This window comes from Microtus oregoni, unplaced genomic scaffold, assembly GCF_018167655.1.
Source record: "Microtus oregoni isolate MIOR12 unplaced genomic scaffold, Mior012 000022F_ref0000154, whole genome shotgun sequence".
NCBI lineage: Eukaryota > Metazoa > Chordata > Mammalia > Rodentia > Cricetidae > Microtus > Microtus oregoni.
This window is the reverse complement of record NW_024543081.1, coordinates 25,252,091-25,274,103: the sequence shown is the minus strand read 5'-3', so window position 1 is coordinate 25,274,103 and position 22,013 is coordinate 25,252,091. Positions and strand designations below refer to the sequence as shown.

Genomic DNA, 22,013 nt, shown 5'->3' with positions numbered 1-22,013 from the left:
GTGGAAGGGAAAACTGGCTCCAGTCAGTAAATTGTCCTCTGACCACCAAGTGCACCATGGATATGTATACACCCACACACACAATAAATAGTTTAAATAAACATTTGAACGTTTAAAAAAGAGACACAAGATATGTTGCATACAAGGGAAGAAAATAGAAAATAAGGCCCTCAGAAGCCCTCAGACCAAGAAGAAGGTGTGCTATTACTAAGGGGACAGGAACCATCTGCTTGCCCTCTGTTCTCACTTTCTTTCAGCAAAATTGAAATCATTTACTTTCTTAGCACTGTTTTTTTTTTAATTTTTATAATGGGAATTTTATAGTAGGTAATGTCTGTGGCAACTTCCAGCTCTGAAGTTTAGATTATTTATTTATTGTATCATTCATCATTCATTTCAAGAATCTAAAGTCATTTGAAAGAAAAATCATGATATGACAATATTAACTTTCACTTATAATTTTCAAATAGTTTTAGAATGGTAGCCATTCTTAAGTAGCCTCCATTAAGATAAAATTGGAATTAATATATTGTATGAGTATAATTCTAAACAAATTTAGTTAGTCCTATATTGGGAGGCACATTGTAATATACTTTTATTTTTATATTTTTGAGTAAATCAGTAGAAAATATCAAGAAATATTTGTTTTATTACAGATTATTTTAGTTAACGTGGATACAAGTATTAGACTGATAAACGTATGAGCACTATATCGTTATATTATCAGAATGTACATTATCAGGCCATTCAACTTTTGGCAAATTTAGTTTAGTTTTAGATGAAATTCAATGTAATTTCTTAAATTCATTGTAAATAAAATGTAAAAATAATAGGCATGTAAATGTGTTGATTGTCACAGTTAAGTGAGGAGAGACCTCTGATAAATCTTTGGTAATGAGTCCAGGGATTGCATTATCTGGTTAATGTAAGCATGTGTTATCACCAAGAAAGCCATAGATGGGTCTGAGACTACTCTAAATGAGGATGGCAGTAGGTCCACATGCTCTTGACTGTGACTACCTTTTAAATGGCATTCATTTCCATCTCAATATTTGATTCTGACTCTACATTTACTGTTTAACAACCGTTTAAAGTTTTCCAGAACTTTTCGAAACAAAGCTGAAATTGTGTTTTCTGTTATCTGCTCCCCCCCCCCCCCCCCCACACACACAATTTTCATGGCTTTCCCCCCGGGATTACATTTTGTTGCACTCTGGAAGCTGGAAGACTTACTCAGCGCTCCTCACTCTGCAGATGTGTATAGGAGAGTGGTCAGGCTTCTCCTTTTCTTACTGGAGTCAGGAAAGCCCTTTGCTTTTATTCTTGTATTACAGTGGCTCTAAGAATTTATTTGAAGAAAATGTTCTCTTGAGAAAATTTAAAGATCGTTGTATTAATACCCTAATACTTAGGTTTGCAAATTGTCGCACGTGGTATTATAATAACAATCATAGTTTATAAAACCACTTGTATTCTTTTGTTGAATCTAGAAAAGGTCTGTTTTGTTTTTCTATTTGTAGGTACTTTTAAAAATTTTGCCAATATTGCAAATCTCTGTGTTCGTTTTAATGTCCTTTATCATATAAAATATTGATAACCCCATGTCAAGTTCCCAGTTTTGTTTTTGAAAGCTGACCATCTGTGAAGTTTTAGGCAGGAAGCCAGCATAGTCTGGAACTTGCTTTCCTAGAACCACTCAGAATGGCTGAGTGTTTTCCGGTGCCATCCCCTGGTCTGCAGTGCTGGACTGCTGCTATTACTATCTGTGTGTTCCATCTGTCTGAACTCCCTTAACGTAGATAATTTGATGGTTCTTTTGACATCTCTCTCTCTCTCACCTTAAGCAATCCTAAATCCTAGATATCTTTCACCGGGATATTCAGCAATCCAGATTAGGAACATAGGAGATGGAATCATTGTTAACTTTTCTTCTGCATGTTATGCCACCATTATGGCCTAAGCAGCACTTTTCCCTTTATTGGATCTGTAAATGCTTTCTTAGTTTTAAGAAAAATACATTTTTTTGTAGTTTCCGTGGTCCAGTAGTCAGCAGAAGGAAGTAATGAATGTGTTCAGTCATCTTGATAAAAGGGGCAATGTTACTGTGCTTATTTTTGCTGTGAGGTCTCTTTCATTCTTTCTGTCACAATCAATGTGATGATCATTATTCTTATTAATCTGAAATCTTCTAGAGCCTTGTTGCCACTTAAATTGAGTAATATTTTGATAGTTTTATATTTAAGCCATATAAAATATATTACATGGTTGGTATAAATTGATTTTTAAAAATCAAGAAGAAATCTAATAAGTGGAATTTAATAAAAATGTATTTCATATACTTCAGTATTTTTCTTAGATTAACCCAAGCCACAAACAAGACATTGAGAAATGTTGATCCAAGTTGTGAAGCTTCATTAAGGAAATCTGGTGCTTTAGTTATAGTTAGGGAGGTACAATATTTTTGGTTCTAATTGGATAATATATATCATTAACATGGTATATTTTTATTATATGTATACCTTTGCATTTCACATGTATGTACTCTAAAAATAATTAGCAAAATAGTTCTGTTTGGGTTCTTTATGTTACCTAGCAATAAGAGATTCATGTGGATGATATACAAGTGATATTCACATATACTACCTTGATTTTATGGAACAAGAGGTCAAATATCAGTTTACATGGTATTAGAATAAGTTATATGTTTTTGAAAGCCAGTATGCTATGAATTTGAATATTTCCTTTGAGTGTTCTGAAGAGTAAATGTATCCAGATTGTCACAGAAGCAGCAGTGATAATATGGGTTAGCCATTTAAAAATCTGTCGGTACCTTCTAGGTTGTCTAAGGTTGTGGTACTGCATCAACCTTCAGTGATGGTTAAGGACCTTTTCAAAACTTCTCTTTATGGTTAGAGCCCTATTTTCGCTATTTTTGAAATAGTGCAGCTTCAAATAACCCACTCCCAAAGAAAAAGTAAAGCAACATACTTACCAGGCACCAGCCTAAGCATTTTGCATACTCTGTTTCATACAATCTTAAAAGAACGTTGGTAGGTACTCTTACTCATATTGGCAATAAGGAAACAAGTACAGAGGCATTAAGCCACAAACTCGAAGCATATAAGTAATGCATTGTAGAGGCCAAGCATTCAACCCAGGCGGTATAAAGGAACACAAATATTCCTTGAATAAGTTTTGGTTACTAGTTCAGGTGATAAAATCATGCAGACCTTCTGGAGGTAGGGAAGGATTCTTATTTAGAGTTTTTCAAACAATAGTGATTTTAAAAACTGTATCATATTTTTATCTTTCTGACTAAATTTACATCTTGTCCCCCTAACCCACAGGAATATCGAAAACAGAAAAAAAAGTGAAATTGGAAGAAAAAAGCTCCACTGCATTTGGTATGGACAGAAAGTAATCTTTAAGCAAAAGACTAGAAAGCTTGACAGAGGACAGCATCTGTCTCTTTCCCGCCCTGCTAGTGCTCCTTACTGTGCCGAGAACATCTGCTTCTGTGTAACCTAGTTCAGCATCAGAGGCACCCACTCTCCATGGCATAGTCATACTCATGTGTGTTCTGTGGGAGTTCTCTGAGTAATTGCTTCTGAATGTCTCTGGTTAAAGCTATGGATAGCTGTTTAAAAATAAACCTCTATCTAATACTGAGACTTAGAGTAATGGGTGATATGTTAAAATAGTAATTCTTTTCATACGTTCTTCAGTATGCCTTATTAAAAGGTTACTGACTTTTCTACTGTCTTTTCTACCTTATGTTGAGTAATGACCAAAAGTCAAGAAATGATGGGTGACAATATAAAGTATTATTTCAGTTAGCTAGCTGGAGTCACTGAAAATTGACTTAAAATAATTAGAAAATTGTGGGCTAGCCCATTCTGAACTGGAAAAATCGCTTCTAGATTATCTGTTCAGTTTAATTTGAAATACAGTGTTCTGATATATTGCTTAGACTTATTTATCTTCTTTAAAGTAGATATGATTAAAGAAAAGAATGCTTTTTGGAGTTTTAGAATAATCAATAGAATGAAATAATTTTTTTCTTGTTCTTTTCATTTATGTATACCAGGGGAAATACTTAAATATGGAAGGAACTATGTATAGATTAATTTGATTAAAATTAATTTTGCTTTTCTTTTCTGGAGGAAAAAAGCCATCCATATTTTAAAAACTCTTTAAAACATTATTAAATCATATATAGAACTGCTGATTCTCCATAATGAGGTCTTTTTTAAATTATGGGATTTAACTTCTTGGCACATAGTAGGAATTTTAGTTTATTACGCATTTAAAGATTTTAACTACTGTCTGTGTTAACTTTAAGGTGTCAGGAGTTGGGATTTTTCAACACTGCTAATGAAGATCCCCTCTTATAGTCCAATAAGCTAAGCAAGAGTTCCAGACTCATGACACGAACAGTTTAATTGAATCCGTCCACTCTGGGCAGGTGACTGGAATCACTGATGAAAACATACATGCTGCTTTGAGGGTAACCACAAAGGAGCAACTAAGGATCACTCATGATTATTGAAGGATTTACTTTTATTTGTTTTAGGCAAAAGGAAAGAAAAGGATAAGGAGAGAAAAGAGAAGAGAGACAAAGATCATTACAAATCAAAGCAGAAGAAAAAGAAAAAGAAGAAAAAGAAATCTAAACAGCATGGTGAGTATGCTGAGATCTGTTTTACAGTATTTTTAGATTGTTCAACTCTCCTTTTCTCCCACCAAAGTAGGGGTATGATAAGGTAACCCACCATTTTGTTAAGAACTGAGATATCCTTGTAACTTTCCTTTGTCTTGTCATCCCAAAACCATACAAGTCTGTTCTATAAACTAAGTCCCAGCTGACTGGAGTCTTTTATTTTCAGCAGTATGGTGGAGTAAGTACTATACCACAAGCCCTTTAACATGATGAAGGCAGTTTATTTTCCCCACCGTATATGTGTGTATGTGTAAATGTATATGTGTACATGGTCTTTTTTTCTTTTCTTTCTGTCTGTGTGTGTCTATGTATACAGTCATGTATCCATGTGCACTTGCCCATGCATGTCTGGAGGCCAGAGGTCAACATAGTATCTTCTTCTATAGTTCTCTTAGTTTTTGAGACAGGGTTCTTCACTGAACCTGAAGGCAAAGCTTTCCATTTCACCTAAACTAGCTGTCTAAGTATCCTCTGTGTTCTGAGAAGTTCAGCTTGCATCTTCAGACTTCTAAGCCAGGAGTGATTGCTCACACCTGCAGTCCCAGAACTCAGGAGGCAAAGGCAGGAGCATTTACACAAGTTTGAGGTCAGTCTGAGCTACATACTAAGTTTTAGAACAATGTGGGCTATGGTGCGAGATCTTGCCTCTAAAACAAAATAAAATGAAATAAAAATATTTCTAATATAAACACCAGAGAATAGTATGATAGGGTATAATTTTCTAAATAGGAGAGAAAAGAATATAGTAAATATACTATCTATATCAAAACCCAATTTGACTGAGGATTTGAAACAATAGAATATCAATAAGGTATTAGAAATAAGTATGTCATTAGTTATAATTTATAAGAATGAATGACAGGACTGAAGTGATAGTGCAGACAATATACATACTTCAGTGCCTTGTAAGTGTGAGGACCTAAGTGTGTTCCCAGAGCTATATTTGTATTGACACTCATTAAACCTTTAAGAAAGCTTATTTAACACATAATTTTAGGCAGAAGGTGTCATAGTAGCTAATCATAAGTAGACAAATTTTTCAGATTTCAGCTCTCTCTGCAAATCTAAGTTTTTTACAGAATATGACACTTTCACATTCTCCAACTCTAAAACTGCCAGAGTAAATTTGAAGATTCAGTTTCAAGTGAGTTGATAATCTTAAAACCACTTCTCAGGGAATTCTGAGCATCCTAAGCATTCCTGTGTCTACCTTGTTCCTTACCTACCCTCATCCCATGCTGTCCTTGTTCCTTCATGTATAACACTGCAGGATACATACCCTAGACAACCTCAGCTTGCGAGGTTATATATACAATAGAATATATATACACACACACACAATAGAGTAATATAAATAAATACCACTAACCAGGGTCGCTGAATAAGTGTCAACCTGCTAATGCAACTTCTGGATAAATTCTGGCCTCCGTGCTCAGGGCAGTGGCAACGACTGGTTCTTTGTGCGTCAGATGTGTGCCAGTGCGCTGGTGTGCTCCACCATTCAGTACCAGACAGAAACACTGAAGAGTGGAAAAGGGAAACAACTAGGGCAAATCTGGGGACAGGGAGGATTTATGAGCTGGAGGAAGTTACCCCCTTGGGGGAGGAAGGGTATTAAGGATTAGCAGAAGACAATCTACCCTTGGAGTGGGGATCAATTCAGTAACCTTTTATTAAGAGCCATTTTTAAAATTGCACCTTAAATTAATTCATCAATCTCCTGAAATAAAGACGTGGCCATACCTCTCATATTTTTAACACTTATTTGTATGTATGCATGTTAAAATGTGTATGGAAGTCAAAGGAAATCTTGCAGGATTCAGTTCCCTCTTTCCACCTTGTGGGTTCCATGGATCAAACTCAGGCTATCAGGTTTGGCTGCAAGCATATTTATTTACTCACTGAGTCATTTCTCTGGCCCATATATTTATATGTTGTAATAAAAAAAAGTTTTTCTACTTTTGTTTACAAGAGTATGGCAAATATGGAGACCTTGCTATTTATAAATGAGAGTTGTTAAGTTTGGTTATCACCAATATCTTCAGTATTAATCATAAAGTTATTCTGGGTTGTTTGCATTCATCTTTGAAGTGTTTCTTTCACAGATAATTAATTAGAATGGTCTTTAAACAGAAAGAAAGATATTTCAAATGGCTGAAATTTTAAAGACACTTTGTGCTGAACAGTTCTTATTGTTGTCTAAGACTTATTCTAAATGTTTGAGTCTAACATTAGCACAGTGGGGGAATTTAATTCTTTTATTTACCACTCAGTGGTGTTTTGCATATCCTGTTTTATTTTTTGTTTACCAAACAGTATCTGAGGGTTTCATTTATATGAATTTATTTTATTATGTTATCCTTTGAAGTGCAGCCTGATAGCTGCATTTTATAGCTAATGTAGCAAAGATTTGTTTATTTCATATAGCTGCCAGGTAGTGAGAATCAGATTCAAGCCTGTACAGTAGGCTTCAGTCTTAGTTTTTAACTTTAACCATGAAGCTAGGTTGTTTATTTTATTTCCTTTGCCCTAAAGATTGCTTCAGACTGTATTCTTGCCTTGAACAAGTTTTCTCTTGTCTCTGGTAGTATACTGAAATGTCCTGTCTTCACCTGTTAGTATAGGTGTCATTTAGGAAAGTAATCATTTATTCAAGTAGCTCTTTATAATCATTCCATGCAGTAGTGGGTTAGCATAGGCTTTTATTATCAGAACTGTTTTTCCAGATATAAAGCTGACATTGTGTTCAGTATGTGCATGGTAAGTTGCCATTTGGGGATTTATGAATGACATTTTACCAGTTTTTAGCTTTGTTCCTTTTCAGAGGTCTCTTCCATGTGTTTGTTACTATGAGACCAAAGGCCCTGGAGATCAAAGGAAAGTAGAGCTAGAGATGCCAAAATGCCAAAACTACAGTGGAAAGAGTTTCCTCCAATGAGCTTCCACACAAGCATTGGTGTATCTAGTGTAAGTGATAGGACACACACATAAATGCCTGGATAGCTTGATAGTTCTGTAACAGTGTTAGAAAGTCAGCCTCAAAGCTGGAGGGATCAAAGAAGGGCAGGATTGGTACTCTCACTTAACCCTTGCAACTTAAAAGACTTTTTTCCTGATAGCTAGAGGGGATTGAAGTGGAGATGTATATGTGGACTATAGAATGCCAAGTCATTGTATTTATTTGCTAATATAGTATAGACCAATTAAGTGTTAGCTATGTATGATTTTTAGCATCAAGTTACGATTTCTTTCACTATTATATTATTGGCCTCTACTTCATTTCCTTTTGCCCAGAAAGCAGTCACTATAAGTTACAGGTTTCATTTCTTGGGCATAACATTTACAACTGAGTAACCTTTGACAAATCATTTATATTTCCTATGTCTCAGTCTCCTCTCCTCTAAAATGGTTACTGCATTTTATGCTTCATCTGAGTAGCATCAGGATTAACTGAGGTTATCATTGTGCAGTGCTAGACACTGTATTTAGTATGATAATCACTGTTTTCATGCTTGCCTAGATGATAACGTGGAGTTATGCAGATGGCTCAGTTGCTGTCAAGTCATATTATGTAAAGATCACTCCATCATTTGACAATAGCAGGATGGGTTGACAGTGTTCCTACTTCCTGTATCCTGGGATGGTAGAGAGAAACCTGGGCTTTACCAGACATTCCAGTTTCCACACATTTTAATTCTACTCCTCTTAGAGGTTATTGGTTAAGAGTGAGCTTCCTGGAATCAGTCTTCCAGGACTTATGGGTGTGAATGCAGTGACAGTGGACTGTTTTGAACAGTGTACTCAATGTACCCGGCCTTGATTCTTTGATTCATAAAATAACATTAGTAGCCAAACCAAATTCACTAGAGTTTTAAGAGTATTAAGAGTTAATTAGCACACAAAACTTACTTAAACTCTCATCTTTGCAGAGAGTCCTTAATTGGTGGCAGGTTAGTTATATTCTAGTTTGTATGGTGATCATTGTGTAAGCTCTCCTAGACAATGGTTTACAAACCATCTTCAAATTTTGGAGGTCGGAAGTCCAAATAGTTCTCTAATCTAAATCCTTAATTCCTTTTTGGAGGCTCCAACAAATAGTCCATAAATAGTCAATGCTCCTTGCTTTTCTGGTTTTCAGAGGTTGCTGTGTGTCTTGGCTTCAGTCTTCTCATCTTATCTTCAGAGGAGCACCAGGCAGTCAGATCTTACCTGGGTTGATTCTTTTGCCTTTATCATTTTGAAATAGGCTCCTAGGATTTCACTGAGCCCACAGGGATACCTTGTTCCCTCCTGTACAGACATCCCATTAGTTTAATTCTATCTGCAACTTGAATTCCCCTTTACCATGATACTTAAGTGTGTATAGGTTCAGTTAGGGCGTGAACATACATGGACGACTGAACTGAGTAGCAACCAGATCTGTCATGACTATGTGCCTATGAACTTGCCCTTGCAACTATTTACTCTCTGACCTGCCCTAGTCATGCTCAGTTGAGAAAAGACACAGGAGGCGAAAATTTGCTTTCTGTCCACATGTATGCATTTCCCTGAGCATGTCCATCTTTTCCACTGTTTCTGTTAAAATGAAAGGATTATCTCTGGCATTTCTCAGCACTCCACACTGCCTCTTTAGGTTCATATAGATGGAGTCTAGGTAGTTTTCTCCATCTAAAACAAAAACCTTGCTCTCTAACTACCTGTTTCTTCTCTTATTCCCCATTCCCTGTTTACTCCCTAGCCCCGTCACAGACTACCATCACTACTTGATTCCTTAAATAAAACCTGGAAAAACAATCCTGATGTCACCCACTACTGTTCTCAGCTTCCATTCTACTGTTACTGCATGTTCCTTCTCAACTTCCTAGTCCAAGTCACCAGCACATTTGTGTAGACCACTGCTATGGCCTATGACCCAGATTCCCTTTTTTCCATGTTTTCTCTGCTTCCTATTCTGTCCTACTATTGGAGTGGTCTTGCAGAAATGAAGTGAACCCATGTATCATCCTGCCTTCCTTTAAAACCTGTGAATGGCTATTGGTTATATTAGAATAAAGCCTAAAAAAGAAAAAAACAGCAAAGAGCCCCATGTACTTTGTTGCAGCTGCTCTCAGTGCCTGTCCTACTTATCTCCCATTCTGCCCCAGCAGTAATGAACTTGACAATCATGCGCTGTGCTTTTGACTTCAGTGCTTCATAGCACCTTGGCTCCCACCCATGCTTTTCTCCCTCTATTCCCAGACTCCTCCCTTGGTAAGCTATATGAGCCCTTCTTGCTTGTATGACTTACCCAGGCTGAGAAGAGCAGGTCTTTGGCATATAAATTCATTTCCTTCAAAGGTTTGTCTTATGTGTGCTTTTGTAAAATTGATTAAATTATCAGTACAGTTATACTAGACATCTGGGAGAACCTCTTACCTGATTGACAGAAATAGGCTAATTCCTTCATGTCTGTCTTGCTGGAGGTATAGCTGTGAAAACAATAGAGAGAAATGTAGACATGACCCTTTATCATTCCTTCATTTTAAGAGTTTACTGATAACCATGTAGATTCTGGCAGTCTAGTTATCTACACTATATGGAGTTACTGATTTCGCTTGTTCCTGCCAACATATTCATCAGCTGCATAATGATGTAGCTGGTCACAGATGACAGGGAAAGTGGTTGTATGGTTTTGTGTATTCTCATGACTTGTGACTCCTGATTCCTTGAAGCTTTATTAATGTGTCTTTCTGTTTTCATATTGCAGACTATTCCGACTATGAAGACAGTTCCCTAGACTTTTTGGAAAGGTGCCCTTCTCCATTAACTCGATCTTCTGGGAGTTCTTTGGCTCCACGAAGCACATTTACAGATAAAACTACAGCCTATCAGTACCCGAGGGCAATTCTGTCCGTTGATCTTAGTGGTGAAAGTATGTGTGACTGTGTAGTGGCTATAATAAGACCTGAGATTCCTCAGTATAAAATGGAGAATAAGTATACTTCTTAGGTTGCTGGTCAAGGAAGCCTTTCAATTGATAGTAATTATAGAAGCTAATAGGAAAATCTCAACATTAGACTTAAATGCAAACTACTAACTAATAATATTTTATTATTACCCAAATCTTATAGTTCATTAGGCAGATGCTTGTTTAAGTAATTATGTGGGTGCAATAGTGTTACGTGTTCTTTGGCCTGTTAACTACCTAATCCTTTCCAGGCCAACTCATCTTCTAAGAGGGAGAAAATTTTCTTACCTTACTGTTAAAAATAGGCAAGAAGTGACTTTCAAGATCTTAATTTTCAAAAGTTTGAGGTAGCGGGGAGGATTAAGAAAAAGCTCCTTTCTTCCCACTATTCTCTTTACCAGCAGGCACAGTTCCTTTTTCCATTTGGTCCAGTGGTTTTGTTGGTTTTTTTTTTAACTGGACCAGATGTGCACATCATAATCCTTGCCTTTTAAATGTTACAGTCTTAAGTCCAACCACAGAGCACAGAGGTTGTTAAGATAGAATAGCTGCTTGGTGACTCTGGGGAACTTATAATGTGACCCTTCCCATGAGCCATCAGGATCTGCAGGTGGGCTTTTGCTCAAGAGTACTGTAGGCAAGGGATGGATCTAAAGTGACAAAACTTGAGAGAGTAGAGACTCACAGGACTGCACCCTCTTGCTGTTTGTCTGCCCTATCTTGCTTGGAGAAAGAAAGAGGCAGAGGTTCTCAACCATCAGTGTTTGACACAGCCACCCGGAGAACTTGTTAAACACATTCTTTTAGCCTTGCCCTCAGAGCTTCTATGAACAAATATTCAGGTGATCTGAATATTGCCTGATCTGGAAGCTCTCCTTTAAGAACACTGTCCTGGGACATAACAATGAGAGCTGAGGGGTAGCAGTTTGAAAGGAGCAGGTCTCATAAAGCTGCTCAAAATCATTATCCTGTGACTTCTCCTGTGATAGTGTAAGAAGAACGTTGATATGTATATCTTATGTAACTTTCACCCCAGTGACTCAATTGCTCCTCCCCAAATTGAACCCAACATATGCTTAATACTTGCAAGTCAGTTATATAAACAAGACTCTCTGGTGGATTTCTTAAGTATGTATGCCAGTACTATTAAACCTGATATTCAGACCATGTATGTTTATGTTAATTGTAAACTACTTCCTTTTAATAATATAGTTTAAAATTATTTTTATATTATGATTGCCATCAATTTAGTATCTTACTTTGTAGCCCAGGATGACCTCAAATTCTTGATTGTCCTATTTTAGCCCCCAAATGCTGAAATTAGAAGTGTGAGCCACCATGCCCTGCTAAGCAGTTGATGCTTAATTGCCTTTATCACTACCTGGCTGCACAGTTCAACCACATTATATGTTGTGTGTAAATTCTTGATATAATGCTTGGCATACGAAGTGCAATGATAGTTGATTAAAAGATTATTATTTCTATGGTACAAATTATAAAACTCATTCTTTTACAACCAGAATGGGGCTAATATTTGTGAACATTCAATCAAAACTTTGCAAACTGTATAGAAACTAATAAGTTTTTTTGTCAGTATCAGCCTGAACCATAGCCTGTGTTAGCAGGAAGAGTAGTGGCTAGTTAGTATTACTTTCAGCGGTGTAATTATAAATGAGATGGAAAGCACCTGATCTACACAACCTTTAAAGATGAACTGGTTTTTTTCCAGAGGCAGGTACTCAGTTCACATGTGTTTGTTTGCTGAAATGCTTACACTCGCTTCCCATAGCTCCATTCTTTCTGATAAGTGACATGGAAATGGTATGCACTTTCATGTGTTCTAGACTTGTCGGATGTGGAGTTTCTGGATGACTCTTCCACAGAGAGTCTACTTTTGAGTGGAGATGAGTACAACCAAGACTTTGATTCAACTAATTTTGAGGAGTCTCAGGATGAAGATGATGCTATTAATGAGATTGTGCGATGTATCTGTGAAATGGATGAGGAAAATGGCTTCATGATCCAGGTACTTGGTCAGCCTCTGCCCTGCAGTTCTGGATCACGTGGGTGTTGAGTAGGTGCACAAGAGCTCTTCTCCTTTTTACTGTCCATCCCTCACAAGGTAGTTTATAACACATTGCCGTGCTTTGAGCTCCAACAGTACTGGTTAGGGAGTCTCTCCACTGAATGACGCAGACACGGCTTGTGATTATCACTGTCCATTGTAGGCTCTGTGTTAACAGATTGAGGCCTTCAGACTAAAATGTTTAAAGGTCCATAAGGTGAGGTTTCCTCCACAGTGGAGGGTTGAGCGCAGCATGGCTTTGCTGACACTTAATAATCAGTTACCCTTTGGGTAATAATTAGTTACCCTTTGGGGAGTGGTAATCAAAACCCAAATGTCCAGGATTCCCCAAAGAGAAAAGAACTTGGTTATAAGGGGAAACAATGCTTCCTTCTAAGATGGGTGCCTCTGAGAAATCAGGGCAGCATGGCCCGTATTTGTGTTGGTATGTAGGAAAATTAGGAACATAGACTACAGGAATGAAAAAGGTAACCACCTTCTTTGTCAGTGGTGATGGTGTTCTCAGATAAAGGTGCTGTGAATTTAGAATTTTACCACGAGTATTACCTTAGTGTCATTGCACAGACATTTTATAGATTTGCCTTAGTAAGTGTTTTCAGGATTTGATTGTCTATGAATCAGGAGAGAACATGGGGCATTTCTCTTAAGTAGTTTATTAAAGTGCATTTTAATAGATGTGATATAAAATAGGTTTTTAGATAGTTGACTATTTCAGTGACAAAATTTGTCTTAAACATGACTTTTTCTTATGGCACATAGATCTTTAACTGGCAGTGCCAGAAAGTAGGTCAGCTAGTTAAAAGGTGACAATGTATGTCTTCCCTTGCCTGTCCTGGTCTGAGAGTGCCATTTCTATCCTGGTCTGAGGGTACCATTTCAGCCAGCACTATGGGTCTCTTCTGTTCTCTGCAGTGTGAAGAGTGCCTGTGCTGGCAGCACAGTGTGTGCATGGGGCTCCTGGAGGACAGCATTCCGGAGCAGTACATCTGCTACATCTGTCGGGACCCTCCGGGTGAGGCCCTCCGCCCCGTTTGGGTTGTGTGACGCGGACTCCAGAGTATGGCCACTGTGTAGAGCACCTGCACTTCTTGGTTAGCTAGACTCCTCTGCCATAATGTGGGTTGAAGATACTTTTTGCCTGTTATAGCATGACTATCCTAGTAATCACTGCACAAACACATATATGTAGACATGTTGACATACCAACCATCTTACCGAAAGAGAGATCATGGCTTTCTCCTGTAGCTAGCTTTTGGCTACTCCTATGTATTGATTTCTTTTTTTTAAACATTTATTTATTTATTATGTATACAATATTCTGTCTCTGTGCATGTCTGCAGGCCAGAAGAGGGCACCAGACCTCTTTACAGGTGGTTGTGAGCCACCATGTGGTTGCCGGGAATTGAACTCAGGACCTTTGGAAAAGCAGGCAGTGCTCTTAACCACTGAGCCATCTCTCCAGCCCCCTATGTATTGATTTCTAGCTGGCCTTATTTATACTGGTTTGAGTGGACCAATGTTCATTGCCTGCTGTCCATCTGATGGGTTTAGAAGTTTTGGGTAGTGCCACCTACACAATTATTGTACAATAAATGGGGTTTCAGAGCCTTGCCTATATCTTTTATTTCTCAGGTGAAACAGCTAGATGTGGGAAGTCACATGTTTGTGCCTAAAGAGGCGCCACTAAGTGACAGACTGAAATGAAGCTCCCGGTCCTTTGTACTTGCTTTGTTATGCCCTCCTCTATGCTAAGTACCACGTTCTACCTGTAGAATATAGTTTCAGCTACCAAGGCATAAAATAACTAGTTAGTCAAGTGTACTCTTCCCAAACCCACCAAAAAGACAAAGGAAAAAAAATATGAGAATTCAGAGAGATACGGGGAAGGCTTGGTAAGGTGCTTTCATTCAAGCAGGAAGACCAATGTTCTGATTTCTAGTATCCATGTAAAAGTTAGGCATACCTAGAATCCCAGAAGTGTGGAAGCAGAGACAGAAGGCACCCCTGGGCTTTGTTGGCCAACCAGTCTAGCTGTGTCCGTAAGTTCCAGATTCCACGGAAGATCCTGTCTTAACAACTAACTGAAGAGAAAAGAAATAAAGAAGCATAGCCTCTGGCCTCACACATGTAAACAAAGAAGAAAGAGAATTGTTCAGAGCTATGTGGATATAAACACTAATTTATTGTTTATGCTTCTATTATATAGATGTTTGCTATTCATTGTATGTCTTCAATAACAAATACAGCCTTTTACTGTCCCTTCGATTGTTTTTTTTAAAAAATACATTCTATCTGTAAACACCTAGGAATGATGACTGATTCAAACTATTCATGCTCCTCATAGTTACACAAACACAGGAGCATCTAAGAGGACCTGATATGTATTTAGCATTGAGCTCTAGGATATTGTAGCGTTGTGTGAGATCACTGTCATGAAGATAGGATCTGTACTTGCTTAACTATAGCTTTACTTCATCTGGGTATGATCACATTAGTGAAAGAAACCTGTGGTTTCTGCCAGCCATCTTAGAGGACAGCTGGCTGATTTATAAAATTGAAAATAGTACAGCAGAGTTCTCTTGGCAGGTATCATCTGCCACTGGCCACACCCTTAGTGGCATTCCTTCTCATGGACAGGCTCACCAAAAGTGCTAAGGAGCGCTTGACATCTCAACTTTCCTCAGCGTGCTATCTAGTACAGTTTAGAGGCCACTTTTAGTGGTAGAACTTTTCTTAATGAGGAGCATTAGTGGGAAGGATCTGAATAAATAGGATCCTTTATTATTTTAATTTCAACTTCATCTGCAGGTCAGAGATGGAGTGCAAAATATCGCTATGATAAAGAATGGTTGAATAATGGAAGAATGTATGGGTTGTCTTTTTTAAAAGAAAATTATTCTCATCTCAATGCCAAAAAGATAGTTTCCACACATCATCTGCTTGCTGATGTCTATGGTGTGACTGAAGTCCTGCATGGGTTACAGCTGAAGATTGGGATACTAAAGTAAGTGAACTGACTCTCACACTGCCTTACACAATTTTTTAATATTATTTTTATTTTGTGACTGCATTTATGTGTATCACATGGGCATGGTACCTGTAGAGGCAAGGAGAGGGTTGATTCCCAGGAACTAGTTATACACAGATCTGAGCTTAGCTTTGCAGTCCCATTCTTACAATCTGAATACAAATACAAATCTTTTATTTATTTTACAAATAAAAGTATAACATTAGTTAACCATAAATATAAAGACAAACTAAAAGAAATAAATTTAAATAGGTTTTTTAAAAATTATTTTATTGGGAGGAGGTTTAGAAATAAAATTGTTTTTACAGATTGTAATATAGTTTATATCAGGTAGTCTTTTGGAGGTCCAGAGTAGTACTTCAGAAGACAGAATATTTAAAAGACATCTACTTTTTAAAAGTAAGAAAAAACGATTAACTATTTGTTGGCAAGCTCTGTCTACCTGATTCAAATCCTGCTATGTCAAAAGATTTTAGAGCTCATGTTGTGTGCACAGAGCTAACTGCAGCTGTTGTGGTAAGTCTGTTTTCACTTCCTGATGTAATATACAATGAATTTAGTCAACTAGGGTGATGTGTTCTTCCGTCAGCTTAAAACTCCGAAAGGGTGAGGGTGGAAACAGATTCTGGATCACCTTTGCTGCTGTGCACTGTAATGCTTTAGCCTGAGGTTTGTCTCATTTAAGGAAAGGCCAGGTCCTTCTACCTAATGTCTGGCTAGTTTTGAGGGGTTGTGCTCATTTCCTTCTAAAGCCAGGCCAGCCTTATTTAAAGAACACAGGAAAGATCCTTTTATTTTATATATAGTGGATGGTCTGCTCCCAAGATTTCATACTTCTTCCCTTTTGCATCCAGGGGCCCCATGCCCTTTCCTGTGAGTCTGAGATTGCTGTGTTTTTGACATGCTCTTCTGCCTACTCTGTTGTCTCAGCCAGGCAGTTTAATTTCACCTGATAAGTTTCTGTACCTTTTCGTTTCTGTGCCTCTGTTCTTTTCTTGATTTATTCTTCACTCTTGATAGCAGCATTCACATTAATGACACAGAACATTAGCTTCTGTTATGCTGTAATTTCTTCGTGCTGCCGCTGTCAAAAGATCTTGAATAATAAGATTTTATTGCATACCTTCCTTCTTACTATTTTGACCAATCGTTCCAGCTATACCAAAACATAATCCCTAAATGAAGTATGATTTCTTAGACATTCAGGTCTTTTTACAGCTAGTTTCCCTAGATATGTTTCCATCATTGCCTGCTGGCTAGATTTGAGCCCGCTCTATTTGGTACATTGCATATATACTGAAACCATCATTCCTTTTAGGTAGGTTTTGGACCTTGAAGTCCTCCTGAATTAGGATTATAAGTGTCTGCTACCAGGCCCAGCTCTAAGTATAGGTTTTCAGAGTGTTATGTCACCTCTCCAAACTGGCAAGATTCATTCCACTGGACTGTGGAGGCAAAGAACTAGGTTTCTTCCTAGTATGCCTTCTACTTACTGAGAATTTTAAGTAACTATTTTCTGGATATTAAATTGCTAAAAGTCTAAAAGATAAAAGATGATAAAATGAGAAATTATAAATGTGTATATAAATACTAGAAGAAAACTGATTAGAGTTTCATTTAGAAATTATTAATTTGCAGCCATTGGTTTTTTTTTGGACTTTTAACTATTTTATTGAGTAGTACATATCCAAATGTTGCCATTATCCATCTTAAGTTTGAGAATATTAGCTTAATGCCCTGGTGAACAAAGTCAGAGACTTTCTCATTGACTCCCACAGTGTGAACATTTTTTTTTCTTTTTTTTTTTATTGAGAAAAGAAGAAAAAAAAACATAAACAAAAATCAAGTTTCCACCTCCTCCCAGCCTCCCATTTCCCTCCCCCTCCTCCCATCCTTCTCCCCCTCCTCCCACCCTTCTCCCCCTCCCCACACTCCTCTCCCCCTCCCTCTCCCCTCTCCAGTCCACAGAGCAGTCCGGGTTCCGTGCCCTGTGGTAAGTCCTAGGTCCTCCCCCCTCCGTCCATATCTAGGAAGGTGAACATCCAAACTGGCTAGGCTCCCACAAAGCCAGCACATTAAGTAGGATCAAAACCCCGTGCCATTGTCCTTGGCATCTCATCAGCCCTCATTGTTCGCCATGTCCAGAGAGTCCGGTTTTATCCCATGCTTTTTCGGTCACAGTCCAGCTGGCCTTGGTGAGCTCCCAATAGATCAGTTCCACTGTCTCAGTGGGTGGGTGCACGCCTCGTGGTCCCGACTTCTTTGCTCATGTTCTCCCTCCTTCTGCTCCTCATTGGGACCTTGGGAGCTCAGTCCAGTGCTCCTGTGTGGGTCTCTGTCTCTATCTCTATCCATCACCAGATGAAGGTTCTATGATGATATGCAAGATATTCGTCAGTATTGCTCTAGGATAGGGTCATTTCAGGTTCCCGAAGCCACAATTACTCTGATACCAAAACCACTCAAAGACTCAACCAGGAAAGAGAACTACAGGCCAATCTCACTCATGAATATCGACGCAAAAATCCTCAACAAAATACTGGCAAATCGAATCCAAGAACACATCCGAAAAATTATCCATTATGATCAAGTAGGCTTCATTCCTGAGATGCAGGGCTGGTTCAACATACGAAAATCTATCAATTTAATCCATCATATAAATAAACCGAAAGAAAAAAACCATATGATCATTTCATTAGATGCTGAAAAAGCATTTGACAAAATTCAACATCCATCTATGTTAAAAGTCTTGGAGAGATTAGGGATACAAGGGCCATACCTAAATATAATAAAAGCTATATACAGCAAGCCGACACAGCTAACATCAAATTAAACGGAGAGAAACTCAAAGCCATCCCACTTAACTCAGGAACACGACAAGATCAGTGTGAACATTTTGAGGTTTTTTGTTGTTGTTTTATTATTATTATTTATTTATTTATTAAAAATTTCTGTCTCCTCCCCACCGCCTCCCATTTCCCTCCCCCTCCCCCAATCAACTCCCCCTCTCTCATCAGCCCGAAGAACAGTCAGGGTTCCTTAATTTGCAGCCATTGTTGGGCCTTTAGGAGGAGTCATAACTTCTGAGTAATCTTGTACTTAATTCTGAGCAGAGCCCTGCTTTGCTTGAGCATTACTATAGACCACAGTCGATATGAATAACGACCCTTCCCAGGAGGCCAATTGTATAGTAACTAAAATAAAAATATATTCTATTCTGCAGTTCCTTATCAGGAAATTGGTCTGAGTGCAGTATTTTAACTTGTGTTCAATGATACATGTGCATACACATCTATCGGTGGAAAACTGATGGGATGGACTAGACTGACAATTAATATTATTTATCCATTAAAGTCTAAATAAATAAAGTCTGTGTGTACTGGTGTGGCAAGATGCCCACTATGTGCTGTTTAGGAAAAAGGAAAGGTATGAGGAGTCCTATTTGTATAAACAATTTCTTAAAGTATACTTTCCTTTTTAAAAAAAAACACAAAATACAAAGATTTATTTGTTCCTGTTTGTATATGTTAGTACCCACGTGTATGTGTATACATCACATGTGTGCAGAAGGGGGCACTGAGTCCATGGAACTGGAGTTATAGGCAGTTGTGAGCCACCTGGTGTAGTGCAGGAAACTAAACCATCAGATCCTCTGCAAGAGCAGAAAGTGCTCTTAGCTCCTTAATTTCCTCTCCAACCTCTCAGTTTCCTCTTTTTCATAATTTTGGATGTATAGAAAAAGTCCGCAAGATTATATCACATTTAAAATTGCTACAGTGGAATAGACTTTTGTTTTTTATGTGTTTAGTTGTAGAACTTTTCTCATGAATACAGCTTTTATTTTTGATTTACTAAAGGTTATAAAATATGCTCACATAAAGTTTATGTATCATACAGTGACAGTGAAAAGTATATAAAGACAAGTGTGTAACAATCAGAGACTTTAATCAACAGAATTAAGTTCATTTTTGATTTTCTGAGTAGTATTTCTTTAAAACTGAGAGGGGATTGAATTTTGGATGAAATGTTAGATGAATCAACTTAAGAACAAATTTTTCTTTGATCCTGACCTATTTCTCGCATGGTTACCAAATCTATTACAATTTTCAGGTTGTTGTCATTCTTTTCCTAAGTGCTATGTCTCCCTTCTTCTTTTAAGGAATAAACATCATCCTGATCTTCATCTCTGGGCTTGTTCTGGGAAGAGGAAAGACCAGGATCAGATAGTAGCTGGAGCAGAGAAAAAACTGACACTTCAGGACATAGCTAACTCAGAGGGAAAGAAATATGTACAGAACCACAGAGAACCACCTCTGAAAATGGAAGGAACGTATATAACAAGTGAACATAGCTATCAAAAGCCACAAACCTTTACTCAGGACTGCCAGTCTCTCACAGACCATGGAAGCTCAGATGATGATGATGCTAGCAGTTTTGAAGAAGATGGAGAACTCCGCATGGGAAATAAAAGCCATCTTCTGTATTCAGCAAAAGAGCATGGAGTGTCAGAGAAGGTAATGGTTCCCATAAGAATAAGAGAATGAGCTGTTAGCATTAAACACACCTAATCCTTGGGCTTTGCTAATATAAAAATACCTGGCTAAAGATTTAAAGTTTTATTTTTTCTCTGCCACAAAACATTATCCATGTAAACATTGAGTTGTTATAATCCATCCATCTGCTACCCTAAAGTTCATAAGAACTATTGATGTCTCCAAAAATTAATGACCCACATTTTTTATCAAAATGAAAAATGAGTTTTGTGGGACCATTTGTTATATATGGTGTCATGTTTAATATGTTTTGGATAAAGCATGACCCTATACTTCCAAATCTGTAGCATATTTGTCTGCATATCAATCCCATTATCAGTAACTGTTAACATGTCTCCTGTTTGTTGGGCTTAGCACTGAGATTGAAATGGCTCCTAATGCCTTATTGATTTTCCACTAGCAAGGCCACTTTAAAACTTGTTCTTTATTACTCTGACTTTTAAAATCATCACCAAAAGTTCACAGCTAAATTTGGAAAGCTTGTATATCATGAAACTTGTAGCAAATTATTTTGTCAAATTAATATCCTTCCTCTGAATCTAATTACCTTAGGCAAATCTAAATCTAGATTTTATGTGTATGTCTTGAATAGTTTGCATTCTGATGTTTTTTAAAAGATTCTTATCTTCCTTTAGTTCACCAGTATAACCACAATAATAAAGGCCAGTGTATCATCAACTGAACTTTTAAACTAGTGTTTTATAGTTTGCTTGATTTTTTTTTTCAATCATTGATCTTCCTTCACTCCATTTATGTCACCAGTTGGAATTAATGAATTAACTGAGGGAGAAAATGGTCCACGTTACTAGTCAATCCAACTATGGAATGGAATTAGTGTGTTCATTTATTTAGCACATTTTACTGAAATCGTCTCCTGTGAGGCACACTCTGGAAGGCATTGAGGAGGAGGAATTTAGCAAGATCTTTAGTTTGGAAGAGCACTAGATGGAATTTCATGGTGTGCAGGAACTTTCTCTGAAGACTTTCCCAGAGTCAGATTGTCTTCTGCCTGCCTATGTAGGGGAATAAGTTTTACTCTATCCTTCTCATTTTAAAGTAACATTTCATCCAGTTCTCTGTGTTTTGTTTTATTCTATTTTGTTCTATTTTTCCCACTGGTCCTTTGTAGAAGAATCCTGCTTCAGGAAATAAAGTGTTTGTTTATAATGAGAAAAAGGGCACAGAGGGCCCAGGAGATTCACATCTTCAGTGGCAGCTAAATCTCCTCACGCACATAGAAAACGTGCAGAATGAAGTCACCAGCAGGATGGACCTCATAGAAAAAGAAGTGGATGGTAATGTAGCCCAGAGCTCAGGTGTAACTACTATCATCTATTTAGTGTTGTTATGAAGAAGATGTTTGGAGCTAAGTTGTAGGATGCAAACTATGTAGACCCTACCCGATCTCTGTCTCTTCCTTTATGTTGTATTTAGCATGTGCAGGATGTTGTAGGACAAGATGGTGGTATTATCTTTAGTAGTGGTTTCTTGTCTGTTTGTTTTATTCAAAATTTGGATATTTATTAAATACTGCCCATTTGCCTGGTTTTATATGGAATACTTGGGCGAGTGTTAGTTTATTGAAAAATATTTTCTTCAAAGTCAACACATTCATAAGCATATTCATTTGTACTTTGGCTTCTATTTGTTAAGTAGAATTAGTTCCTGCAAATTAAACA

The 22,013-nt window shown here is 37.5% G+C and overlaps 1 protein-coding gene across 3 annotated transcripts in view; it reads left to right on the top strand.

Moving 5' to 3' along the window:
• The window catches only part of Phf20l1 (PHD finger protein 20 like 1), a 68,212-nt gene that overhangs the window by 42,461 nt on the left and 3,738 nt on the right, over positions 1-22,013 (top strand). For all 3 annotated transcript variants that reach the window (XM_041671718.1, XM_041671719.1, XM_041671717.1), the window contains 8 exons: positions 3,348-3,404; positions 4,574-4,681; positions 10,467-10,631; positions 12,512-12,693; positions 13,666-13,765; positions 15,562-15,757; positions 19,941-20,295; positions 21,464-21,629. In XM_041671718.1, coding sequence (XP_041527652.1) covers positions 3,348-3,404; positions 4,574-4,681; positions 10,467-10,631; positions 12,512-12,693; positions 13,666-13,765; positions 15,562-15,757; positions 19,941-20,295; positions 21,464-21,629 — 1,329 coding nt within the window. The remainder of the gene's footprint in view (positions 1-3,347; positions 3,405-4,573; positions 4,682-10,466; positions 10,632-12,511; positions 12,694-13,665; positions 13,766-15,561; positions 15,758-19,940; positions 20,296-21,463; positions 21,630-22,013) is intronic.